Consider the following 13,566-nt stretch of genomic DNA (forward strand, 5'->3'; position numbering starts at 1 on the left):
AATCCTTTTCACTATGCCCCATCACCCCACACATGAAACAAAAGAAAGGTAATCGTTCATATTTCAACTTAATTTTTGCAATGTTACCTTCTTTATTCAATATATTTTGAAAACGGCGTAAGGGTTTGCGGACATCTAAGCACACTTTCACACGCCTAGCTTTATTAATACTGAGAGTATCCTCTTCAATCTCCAACACTTCGCCAAGGTTGTTAGCAATTGCCCTAACATGATCATCCGAATGGCAGTTAAAAGGTAGATCCTCAAGCCAAACCCAAAACGGAGACTTCACAAGAATAACATCATTCGGCTGCTCATCTCCACATACTTCATTCAAAATCAGAAGGTTCTGTTCGAAGCACCATGGTCGCCCCATCATTATCTTCTCCTTGTCTTTCCAATGAAAAAATTGGAAAACAAATTTATTAGCACCAATCGAGCGAATAATCACACGCCCCGTCAGTCCCCACGATCTCATCATTGTATTCTTGAAAGCTTCAAGGTTAACACCTCGATCAGATAACAGTCTCCCAACCAACATTAACGAAACCCTATCCTCCAATTCGCTGGAAGTAACACCTCCCACATCCACCACATCCTTCTCTTCGTCGTCAAGTGACAAATTAGAGCACTGATTTGCAAGATCGTCGGCCATAGTAGCCGCAGATCAACCACAACAATGGTAGAACGGCCTTTCTTTCGAGGTAGTAAACCCTTTCTTTCGAGGGAGTTCATCGAGAATTATTAATAGTATAGCATATAAGCATGCTGTATGCTAGCTTCACAAGTTGTTTATTTGATTAATTCCCAATAAATGTAGTTGCAGGAACCTCATGGTTCAATGGTGTCTAGGGCTTAAAGCCAAAGCATAAACATTTCATAACTTGTTTGACTATTATGATAAGCTATCACTGTGAAATTATGTCTGGAAGACACATTGAATGTGATTTTCATGTTTGCTCATCCAATTTGAACCTTTCAATACGTAGTTGCCATGATTTTGTTTTTGATTTCCCCCCTTCATTTTAGGGGTCTTATGTTTGTTTTGGTTCATATCAATGTTTATGCTATCGCCACTGTACTATTGTTTTGTTGCATGTTTCGTTTTACTCCATTTAGTGGCCTTTTAGTAGGTTGTTAGTGTAATTGACAATGTTTGGTCCTTATGGGAGTTAATTGCTGATTTCATTTACACCACCTAACTTACATCATGCTTTGATTATAATGCAAAAACCTCCTTTTTCTTACCCTTCCTTCCGGATCATTCCAAATTTCATGGATTATATTAGCGGGGTAGGTATTAAATCAAGTTCAATGTAGGTTGTGTAAATGTAAAGAACTTAGTTTGGTCACCCAACAAAGCCAATGTAACAACAATGGTTTCTAATTTTAACTAGCAAATTAGTAAAGGAGAAAGCTTTTAGATTGATTGATAATGGTGAAAGGGTTACAAAGGATAATGTAATAGCTTAAGGCTATCAATCTTCGATAGTGAGTTTAGCTCACAACTCTCCAATAATGGCTTTAGGCCATAACTCTCCAAAGGTTTACACCAAATTTCTGCCTACCTATTTCTTTCCCTTCCTCTCTACTTACACTACGGACTATTAACCCTAATAAACTAATATAAACTAGAATACCTATACCACGCCTCCAGATTAATCTATTACGGTAAAGTATGGTTTTCTTTTGCGCTTGTACAATCTCTTAAGAATACTATCTGGTTAAGTAATACTTTGTAGTTCGTATCACTATACTTAATTAATAGGAAATTTTGTTGAAAAAATCATTTATAATACCTTTTTTGTTGGGAAAAACCTTATAATATTTTTTGGCCACTAGAAACCTGATTGTAAATTTTTTTTGTTGAAGACAACCAAGGGTTACTTTCCGGCATTGACTTAGTCTTTTCCGGCGTTGACCTCCCATGTGCAGGTCACATGACCTATAATTTACTAATCCCACCCTTTTCTTCTAATTTCCCCTCCCTAATTTCCTTCTTAACTCTCATTTCTCCCCTTTCCTTTTAGTTTCCCCCCATCTTCTCTCTCCTCTCTTCAAAAACAAGGTAATTAATTAGCTTTAATCTAATCTCTGCCATGGCATCACCCTCAATCTACAAGAATAATTAATGAACAAGCGAAGTGAGTTAAATTGACACCCACCCTAAACAGTAAGTTACTTAATTCATTGTACTACTTCCGGTTCGTATTATATGCAACTTTGGTGTATTATTTGTGAGATATAAAAAATTCCAAAGTTGCATACAATACGAACCAGAGGTAGTATTTAGTTGTTGTTCTTTCCTCTTTTTTTTTTTTTTTTTTTTTTTTTTTTTTTTTTTGTGGTTTTTTTTGCTGAACACTACTGCAATTGCTCTGCCATGGGTAAGAAGAAAGCAAGCAAGGAAACGGTCGCGGGTCCAAGATGTCCTCTTTGCAGCAGAAAACCCATATGCACATCTGATATCTTTCATTGAAGTCATGGTTGTTGCGAGATAACTAGGTGTTGTTAGTGAATAATCAAATTCCAATTTGAAAGAGCAAAAAACCCTAATTTTGTAAATACATGCGAATGTGATGAATTGGGCAACAATTATAGAACAATGCCACTGTATCCTTGGTTGAAATCAGTTGCCAAAAACAAATACTCCAATTCATTCACAATTCCACGCTCTTGAAAGATCTCCAATTGAAGAGAGAAGTTATGGGAAAGGGGGAGATTAGAAAAGAAAGGGGGAGGATTATAAATGATAGTGTTAAGAGGGAAATTAGGGGGTGAAATTAAAAAGAAAGGGGTGGGATTAGTAAAATATAGGTAACATGACCTGCACATGTGAGGTCAACGCCGGAAAAGACCCGGTCAATGCCGGGAAGTAACCCTTGGTTGTCTTGAACAAAAAAATTTTACAATCAGGTTTCTAGTGGCCAAAAATATATCAGTGATTGATATAATGCATTGATAAACGTGAAATCAGAAATGTTGCAAGTGAAAAAAGTTTAAAAAACAGAGGAAATAGTAATTACTTTGTAATTTTTAGACTCGACGTTCTTTAATTAATAAGGATAAGTGATCTTTGTCCCAATTTTGGTCCTATACTCTCATGTAATGGAATGTTCCATGTTGTCGTCAATATTGTGACGGGGCATAGACTGTATTGTCGTCAAATGCACCATTGAAAGAAATAAAAATATTGTTGGATTTTCTGAAATTATTTTCCTTGAATATACTTTGCAATAAAGAACATGAGAAATTGGATGAGATTAATTATTTTGTTAAACTCACTTTTTTCCCCCAATTTTAAACAGCCACTTGCAGATGCAAAATATTACAAACATCTAGATGTAATCAAGCTTTTGGAGAAATATGGTGCAAAGGTATGTCTTGATGTTTATCTGCATTTGGTGCTCTATTTTGTTGTCCTATTTCTGTATCTGCTGACCATTTTAGTTTTTTCTGTGTCTTTTTTTCCCATATGCCCATTGACATCCTGTTCAATTCTGTATAGGTGGATTCTCTTGAAATCCCTGAATATGAGATCGATCCCAGTGAGCTTGATTTTTCCAACAGTGTTGACATTTCTAAGGTTACTTGGTGAATTGACTCTTTCTTATGGAGATTGGTTTCCTAGTTTTTCCATTTTGCTTAATTATGTTCATTTATTTATTACATATATTACTTTTTTAGTGACTGTCTGGTTTATTACAAAGTTTAGGAAACATAGCATTATGTATACCTCCATATGATTGAACATAGATGTTGTCTGGTTTTTGGGCACAAGCAGAGCTGATTTAGCTAAAAAGCTTAGTCTTTGGAGATTATGGATTTGCTGTATAGTCACAGGGTTCTTTGCACATGTTATGTGCCGTTTAGAGTCATGTTTTGGATGACTAAAAATGAGGATTTCTGTGGGTGGGTCTGTTTCTTTAGGTAGCCATGCTAGATATTTTTATGTTCCTTAGAATAAAAGGATGAAGCAGGCCTGAATCAGATGTGTGAAAGATGGCATCTGGCTGTGCAGGTGGAAGAAAGAAAACAGCAGATATACATGTTTAGGGAGTAATAATAAAAGCCATCTATAACAAAAAGTGGAAGAAATAAAGCCGTCTACAACTCTTAGTTTTCATGTTCGTATACTCTGTTTGGGACAATTTGTAAATTGGTTGGGACCTTGTATTGGCTTCCTTTCTAGCTAGTGTAGTATTTTTTTCCCCTTTATTTTTGGTGCTTTATGAGAGGATTTGATGTTATAATGTTAAATTAAGTGAAGATGATCTAGCTCTATATCAAGTTATACTACATTTTTTCATTTTAGATTGCAGTATGTTCTCATCATTTTTCTTATAGTAAGGCACATATAGTTTTGGTGTCAAATTATTTTGGTTATGTTGCTTGAACTCTCAGCATTATCATTCCCTTGTTCATCAATATCAGGGTACTTACCGCATTGCATTGTGGCGTGGGATTGAAGTTGCTGTAAAAACACTCGGAATTGACGTGGTGATGGATGAAGAAAAAGTGTGAGTTGACCCTATATCTTATTTATTTGTCTTCTGATTAATTTTGTTAGTCTCTGATTAATTTTTAATTTTCTCCTTGGCTTGTAGAAAAGCATTTACAGATGAGTTAGCATTGCTCCAAAAGATACGCCATCCAAATGTTGTACAATTCTTGGGAGCTGTAACACAGAGTAGCCCAATGATGATTATAACAGAGTACTTGCCTAAGGTCTTCTTTTCCAAATAATATATTACATTAAAATATGCTCTCTAGTTTATGATGAAACAGTTAAAGCTTGATGTTATGCTTCAAATATATTCTACCTATTTTTTTTAGCTTTACTCACTTTCAGTGTTCTTCACCTTCTTCCTAATTGTTTAGCTCATTTCTACCCCTTGTATGTCTTTTGCTCTTAATTTTGAAACAATCTCTTGCTTTAAAATCTCTCTCTCAGTTCATTTTTTTTTAATTTTTTTTTTTTGCAGTTGTCCCTTATTAATCTTTGGTAATATTAAGCATTCACATACCCCATTGTGACCATATTTGGTAATCTTTACATTAGGAGTACTTTGTTCCTGTTTTGAGTTACACTCATTTATCATTTTTCTAGCATCTGCTGTTAGGATTCATGCCAGAATGGTTTTAGTTGGAGCATAGATGTGAGCGCTTAGTTAAAAAGAGTTTTAGGTTTGGAATCTAGTGTCTCGAAATGTCTTCTGTTAGAATGAATGGAGGTTGCTTTGGAGCCCAATTTTCTTTAGAACAATAAGCAAGGAGGGTCTTTAAAAGAACTAATGGGATGTATTAACAGGGAATCTTGTCTCTTGTATTACTCCTGGGTAAATTATGCAAGGCTCCCTTTTTGCTTTTATTGTAAGGTTTAAAGTAGAGCCATTTGGCTTCTGGTGAAATTAGTTATGGCTGGGTAATAACCTTTTTTGTTTCTTCCCCTGTCCTTACCAACCCCTTTTTGTTTACATCATGGCATTATCGGTTCTTTCATGATTAGAGGTCAGGTATTTAGGTCCTATTCTCTTTACCTTGATTTTGCTGAATTGAAATTATTTTTTACTGAACTAAAATTATTTTTGTTGAAATTAATTTTTTTCCCTTTGATTCTCTATTATATTTGTTCTTTAAAGTTATTGATTTTTACTGATAAAAACCTATTTAACTTATTTGTACTGAAGTGAAAATATTTTTAGTGAATATTCTTTGAATAAGTTGAAGAGAACATGGCTTTAGTCCGAGTCTTCAGAGTAGATGTGTTGTGCTCTGAAATTATTGTTGGTCAAATTGGAGAGTTCAGTGGCTGAATATGCATGGTGCATTTTTTTGTACGCTTTTTGTACACTCTTGCAAACTACTTGATGTTTAACCCTTCTGAATTGTTTGGAAATGAAATTCAAAGGTTAGAAAAAGGCAATTTTTTTTATTATTATTTTTTAATTTTTTTATTCTGGACTAAAGTTTTTTGCATAAGGTTCATACTAATGATAATCAAATTGAGATGTTCTCCCAACTGTGTGTGCTTTGTGCTAACTAGTGGTAACTTTAAAACCCAAAAACCACTTATCGTTGCATTTTGATTTGGTTGTTTGGATTATTCTTTGTGTCTTGTGATATTGTGAGGATGGAATGAGTTGGTATAGCTTCTACATTGGGTTTGAGTAAGATGTAGTGGCCTTTTTGCATGCATTGCTGTCTGTAAGAGATGTGGTAAGGCTCTTTGTGGGAAAGAATTATTTTATAGTTCCTCCATTCTATTTTACACATTTTTTTTTTATGCTGAATGGTTAGTCTTACCCATACTTTTATTCTCTCTCCTCATCATATGAGAGCAATCTCTCTCCTCTCCCACAAGTCACACCCAATTAACAGACCATCATCCAATTTGTTTCTCCTCCATCCATTGCACCATATCTTGTTCCTCACTACCACCACCACCACCACCTCCTCCTCCTCCACTCGTTATCTCTTCTCTCACCACCGTCACCACCACATCTCACCACCGTCACCACCACTAAATATAACCTCCTCTTTCGCATCAACACATCAAAACCCTCATGATCACCATCACCATCACCATCACCACGAGATAGAATTAAGATTTTGATTTTGTCGCTCTATTGGAGGCTTACATCGCAGACCTATGTCGATTGATTTCATCAATCTATTGGAGGCTTACACTCAGACCCATGTCGGTGGATTTCGTCGATGTATATGAGGCAAGAAGAAAAATTAAGGAGAAGGGTGGGGGTGGGGGTAAGGATGAGTAAGGGTATTTTTGTCTTTAGCATATCTTTCCCACTTCTCCTTAATTTGTGCCAGAAAGAAACTCGTCAACTAATAAAAATGGAAAAAGTAGTTTTTTTGTATTGATACTTTCATGCTTCAAGGACCTTTCCAGGATCATCTTTATTTTATGTACCATATGGATTATGGCATGCATCTTAAATCATCAATTTCTAGAAGGCTACTTGTCTTTTTTTGATAAAGCTGCATACTTTATTGTATTATTTAACATTTTCTTTATTTGAAAGCATTTACAGTTTGCTTGTTCTGTATGTAGGGGGATCTTCGTGCTTTTCTGAAACGGAAAGGTGCTCTAAAGCCGTTGACTACGGTGAAGTTTGCTCTCGATATTGCAAGGTGGCTTCTCCTGTCTGCATATGAAATCAAACTACGATATGTTTTTGTTCATACTTTTGTGTTTCATGTGCATGATACTCAATGAACGACGAAAAAGAAAGAGGCAGACAAAAAATTCTAAGCTGTCTCTTTTTGTGCATCTTCCCATTTTTCTTCAATGCGTCAGTAGTCCTTAAGGTTTTTATATTGTAATCATGGTTTATGGCAATTTAAAATCTGTTGAGGATTTTGCGAGTAACTTGTGATGAGCATAAAAGAAAGAATTAAAACAGAATGTATATCTTGATATTTTGCACTTCTCCCTTTTATTAGTTGCCAGATTTGAAGCATTGGGAGTTTGGGATCTATGTAGCCTTATCGGCCCAGGCTTAGCTGAACCAAGTTCAAGGCTAGCTTTGACTGAGCTTTTAGTTCTGATTAGTTCCAGTCCTTTTTCCTTAGCACTCTAATTCTAGTTGTCTACTGGTCAACACCTTCAAAGTATTGGAGTGCAATCTGTGGTCTTTAATCAATATAAATCAATGACTTTGATTTTTTCCACTTCCAAAGTATTTTTACACCTTCAAAGTATTGGAGTGCATTCTGTGGGCTGGGTTGGGAAGCCGAGTGTGAGGAAGATTATGTGAATTGCCATTATGTGGAAGGATTATTTTTGGTCAATTATGTTGATTGTGTATGTTTGCTTGTGATTCTTGCTCTTTAGACTGCAAACTTATTACGAATACTGTTTGATCTGGACTAAGAAAAAAAAAAGGACACCAATCACCTTATTTTTCTTGGGTGGTGTGGATTATGCTGTGAAGATTAGTAGTTTTAGAGCTGAATATATCATTGTAGATTTGCTGCTCTCCAATCCAAACTGGCTAAGTGGGAGCTTTGTCAGACTATGTAATGTCTTTGATTAAATGCAGGTTTAATAGAGTTATTTAGGCTTCCGTAATCTTAAACTGTATAACTTTTGGTTTACATTTGTGTATGCTTTATGCTTCCTCTTGTGTGCTTTTTATTGTTTAAAAGTTTGATTCAGGAAAATAAGGTTCAAGACCTTTTTAGGTAGGCTCTGAAACTGCATAATAGATTTGGTGAAGCTTTCATTGATATGATGGGCATGCAATTTGCTTTAGTTTTGAAAGGCTATTATATTGCAGGGGAATGAATTACTTGCACGAAAATAGACCAGCAATTATACACCGAGATCTCGAGCCTTCGTATGTCTTTCTAACTTGTTATCTATTATATTGACTTTCATTTTAAAGTTGTTCTTTTAAAGAATGTGAAGCTATGCATAATGGAAGCATTCTTACTCTGTATTGGTTAAGATGGCAGTAATATACTGCGGGACGATTCTGGGCATCTAAAAGTTGCAGATTTTGGCGTGAGCAAGCTGCTGAAAGTCTCGACAACAGTTAGAGAACACAAGCCTCTGTGGTGTCAAGAATTCTCATGTGAGTCTTCTACCTTTTAAATTTGTTTCTGGTTATCAATATTCTACTAAATTCTTATATTTGGAAATTAATGTTTTTAGTTGTGTATTGTATGATGATATCTCTACTTATTAATATATGTCATTATGATCTTATAAAGGATTTACTGCTTTTATCATCTGATGCAAATATTGAATATGAATATCTGCTAAAGTATACATATAGCTCCTCCAAAAATGGGATATGAGAGAAAGACGAGAAAGAGTGGACCAGTGGACCACTAGAAAGGCTAAATAATGAGTGAGGCTAAATAGTGAGTGAGGTTGTGGAAAAGTAGCTGAAATATGCCTAGGGAGTTGGGTGCTTTCAAATTTAAACACCTAATATATTATGATTTTTGTAGCTGAATTATGACTTTCATTTTTGAAATACACGTAAAGCGATAAGGGTATGAATCTCTTGTTGGGCATTTCACTTCTCACTTGGATCCTTCAATCATCCTAATGCTCATGTTGGTAAAAAATTTGAATAGAGAAGAGAATCAATGCAATATGTGCTGGCAAGTGTGGCTTTAGATGAGTTTTAAATGGGAACAAGAATTTGATAAACCAATTTCCCTGTAATGTTTTTGGGTATGTAGCAGTTATTTAGAAGGCACATGCAAAAGCTTTTTGAAAACGGATTGCTTATGTTTTATGATTGCCATGTCCTTACATTTATTAAGTTAATACCCCAGTGTCCAGAATTTTGAGTCAAACACTCATATATAACCTGGCTCTTGTGCTCATGTATGGATAATGAGAGGTTGTTCGAGAGACCGACAAACTTATTTACATTTTTGAAAATTATTGAACTAATCCTCTCTCTGTGGAAGTTAAGTATTATAAATTAGTTCATAAAAAAATCTCTATCAAAGTGCTTCACACAAGGGAGTAGAAAAGAGCAATCTGGGAGGGTGGTAAGTTGGAAACTTGGAATACATGAACCATTTTGACAAAATAAATTCTGAAAGAGGATCCACTACTACTTTCTACATTTGTTTGAAAAAATGTCCTCGGGAAAATGTCCCTCTCCTACCAATTTTTTGCCAAAATTTGTTAAGGTACCTCCTTTTCTGTTACAATTTACTAGTCGATTTTGTACATCTCTCGTGCATATAATTTGCTTCCCTTAAAGTGCCTGAATAATCAACATATCTTCTGAAATGAATTTGCTTTTCCCTTGTAGTTAGATTGCATATTTGTTGAAGTATTTTCATCTCTGCTGCTATTATTGTCAATGAAATAAAATTCATGAAAATATATTGACTCCTGGACTTATAAATGAATGGAAATAAAAGTGGTACTAGGTAATTAATTGTTCTTCCCCCCTTCCCCCCTATTCTAACCCGTTACTCAAAACCTATGCTGGTTGTTGCCTGCAGGGAGATATGTGGCTCCAGAGGTTTTTAAGAAAGAGGAATATGACACAAAAGTTGACGTTTTTTCATTTGCCTTGATAATTCAAGAAGTAAGATTCTAGCTTTTCCTTTCCATATCTTTCATTGTTTCTGAGATGCTGGTACTACTGTAAGTGGTCTGTCTTTCAAGAGTTTTAGGAACAGTGTGTCTGATTGAATGGAGTTTAGGAGTTGCTTATATCACACTTTTTTCTTTTTTTTTTTATAAAAAATCTTTTATTGAATATATTATCAAGATTTTAACTTTTTATTATTTTTACGTATTGGTAATAAAAGATATAAATGATTTAGGTTATGCATTGGCAAATGTGATATAGAAACGTGTCAACTAAAAAAGAAAAGAACAGAGGAAGTATTGCTCTCTATGTTTGCTAGGCCGCTAGTATCCTAGGATATTCCCAAATTTTATGCAAGATTTCAACTTACGTGGCACTAGATACTTTTACTCATACTTGCTTTTCTTTTACGAAAAATGGAAAAGTCTTATTGAAGAAACTATCTTTCTAGAGTTGACATGACATCATTCTTAGAGGAGAATCATACAATCCTTGACAATCCTTGACATGAGGAAAACTATTATACACCTGCTAATTCTAATAAAAAGCACCAGCCCTATCAAATCTAGGAAAAAATTCTTAACTCCTGTCCTCTCATCCACATCAGCATTAACTTTAATTTTGAAGGTACCAACTTCATAGTTCCTACTATTTCTGTCTCGCTATAACTCTTCTTTTTGATAGCTACTAGTTTATGGAGTCTTGTTTGAGAGTTTGAAACTCCCAACTCCATTTTCTACCTTTAATCTTTTGGCAGGCATACAGTCAAGATTTGTTGACTAAAATTACGTTAAAAATATAGGTTTTTGTAATCTTTTTTGAGTAAATAAAGACCTGCCATTGAATGTAATTCCTCTGTACCTTTGCATCTCACCTGTGCTGCTGTGCACAATATTTGTTTCACGTTTAGCCAAGTCTGAAGAAATGTGTTGGCCTGCTAAACGGTTTAAATTAAGGCTGTGCCTGTTGATATTAAGCCAAACCTCACTTGCTTAATATTCTAAAACTCCATGCACAACTTAGTGTAGCACTTGAAAAAGCCAATGGAGTACTTTTAAATGTAAAAGTTTATGCTGTGGGGGGAAATTATATCATGTGAAAGCTGGTGCAATGATTAAAATTTTATATTCCATGTGAGAGAAGATTTACCTTATTGTTTTTACACACTTTCCACTAATTTGTTGGGCATACAAGGGGAGAGGGAGAGAGAGAGAGAGACAGAAGCAACACCAAAACTTTTTTCCTGAAAGGATGGTCTCATATGCATAAACCTAGAATATAGCATCCAAAAAAATCTCCTGTAGTCATCCAGAATAATCCGCTTCCTATATTTGCATCTTTAGCGAGGTACGCAAGAGGAGATAGAAATAATTAGATATTGATGGGACCTGGTCAAATTAGGAAGTATTGTAATCAATGGGAAATAGATGAACATTGAAAGTTGTGATTTTGAAATTGAGAGAGTAATATAAGGGCCTGTTCACTTCAGCTTAATTTCAGTTCAGTTTAGTTAAGTTTCAATTCAGCTCCAATCAGTTCAGTTCAGCTCCAATCAATTCAGTCAGTTCAATTCAACTTCTAATTTCCTTCTCTTATAATATATTCATTTCAGCTTCGCTCCAATCAATTCAGCTCAGCCCTAAAGCTTTTATTACTAGTTTGACTATTTCTCGATTATAGTTATTTTTTCTTCTTACCAAATGCTGACAATTGGAATAGATAGGTATTATATTTACTTGAGGCTTGCCTTGTGGGCTGAGGGATAGGTTGCTTGGTTTACTTTGAAGCTTGGCCTTTTTCTCCCGAAAACAAAATCATTTATTGAATGATATAAAGGGTATTAAAGCATAATGTCCATTCAATTGATTGATTTTGTACGGTACACCCAATTCTTGGCGGTGCATTTGTTTTTACATATCAGAATGATAGCTTTCACGTATCTTGCTTTAGCGTTGTGATTGATGGAATGAATTATATGATTAGTGAAATGCATGCCACATTGTAGACCCACCATTTGTATTATACTGCTATATTATTTGGTTCTTTGGTACACTGTTGACTAAGGTTTTGTCTTATGTATTATATTCTTTAGTTGGAAAAGCTTATGAGCAAATTATGTCCTCTAAACATATGCTTCAGTGTCTATGAGATGACTAATTGTCATACATTTGTTGAATTCATCCCTAGCTACAATAGATTTTGGCAATCGTGCCTTTCTAAACACTTTATGTATTACTCCCTCTATTTTAAAATAAGTGCATACTTGTCTATGCACAAAGTTTTAGGCCAATGAATTAAAGTGAGTATTCTAGTATGCAAGTGGGTGAAGTTGAGAATTAATATCTTGATAAAAGGTGAGTGGGGAATATTTTATTCACACATAAAGGTAGTGTGAATATACATGTGGGGAGTTGGGGACCATGAGAAGAGATAGAAAACATATAAAATAGCAAAAGATTTAACTCGTTCAAGTTTTCTAAAAAACGGGGTATTGATTATTGAACCGATTCGTCTTGCTATAAAAGGCAACGGGCAATTTCTTCTATATCAAACCATAGGGATTTCGTTAGTTCATAAGAGTAAACACCACAATAATAAAAAACGATACAGTGAGAATGGTGATAAAAAAATTTTAGGTAAAAGAGACAAAAACAATTTTGATTTGTTTCCTCCCGTAAATCTTTTATCGCCTAGGCGTCGTAGAGAGTTAAGAATTCGAATTTGTTTGAATTCAAGGAACAATAATGGTGTGAATATAAACTCAATATGGAATCTAATACCTCGTAGGCTAGAAGCAAAAGGAGGAATCCGCCCGAGGAGGGGCTCGCGTCTGATTAGCTAGTTGGTGAGGCAATAGCTTACTTGACACGGCCAGACTCCTACGGGAAGTAGCAGTGGGGAATTTTCCACAATGGGCAAAAGCCTGCGGAGCAATGCAGTAAAGTTAGTAGGACGGGAGAGAAATAATGTAATCAATGGATATTTTCATTTAAGGAAGTGTTATCCTTTATCGTTAATTCATTCAACACTCCATTATCCTTTATGTGTACCTTTTGGATCTCCACCATCTATTGAACACGATTTTCCTTCCCACGACATGTTAATTCATCCGTTAAATTATTTTCCTTTTGATCCGATCCTTCGGCGAAAGAAATAACTGCTTTATGAAATGACCCATATGTGCTGGCAACCTTGGCACTTGCTGTAGTTTATTTATAATTGTGACCTTTATTTGATCTCTTTGTATACATGGTGTCTCTTTTTTGAGCTAAACCTAGGTGGGGCCATTAGTCTATGTCTGTCTCTAGAGAAACCGGTGTTTTTAACAAAAGTTGGCTATATGAATCACTTGATCCTTCCAAGTGTCCCTATGGTGTGTATATAGTTTGACTAAAACCTTGCGAGCTTGATTGTTGGAATTTGCCAAATGTAGATGTGTCCTTTTCTACAGTGCTAATGAATTGTTATTGTCATG

At 35.2% G+C, this 13,566-nt stretch overlaps 1 protein-coding gene across 1 annotated transcript in view; it reads left to right on the forward strand.

The window, feature by feature from the left end:
* LOC145619241 (serine/threonine-protein kinase 12-like) overlaps positions 1–13,566 on the forward strand; it is a 32,955-nt gene that overhangs the window by 6,169 nt on the left and 13,220 nt on the right. Inside the window, exons 2-9 of the mRNA XM_081673893.1 lie at positions 3,309–3,377; positions 3,509–3,586; positions 4,435–4,520; positions 4,608–4,728; positions 7,073–7,152; positions 8,301–8,360; positions 8,479–8,597; positions 10,000–10,085. Coding sequence (XP_081530019.1) covers positions 3,309–3,377; positions 3,509–3,586; positions 4,435–4,520; positions 4,608–4,728; positions 7,073–7,152; positions 8,301–8,360; positions 8,479–8,597; positions 10,000–10,085 — 699 coding nt within the window. The remainder of the gene's footprint in view (positions 1–3,308; positions 3,378–3,508; positions 3,587–4,434; positions 4,521–4,607; positions 4,729–7,072; positions 7,153–8,300; positions 8,361–8,478; positions 8,598–9,999; positions 10,086–13,566) is intronic.

The sequence above is a fragment of the Chenopodium album genome, chromosome 27 (assembly GCF_948465745.1).
Source record: "Chenopodium album chromosome 27, dcCheAlbu1.1, whole genome shotgun sequence".
Taxonomy (NCBI): Eukaryota; Viridiplantae; Streptophyta; class Magnoliopsida; order Caryophyllales; family Amaranthaceae; genus Chenopodium; species Chenopodium album.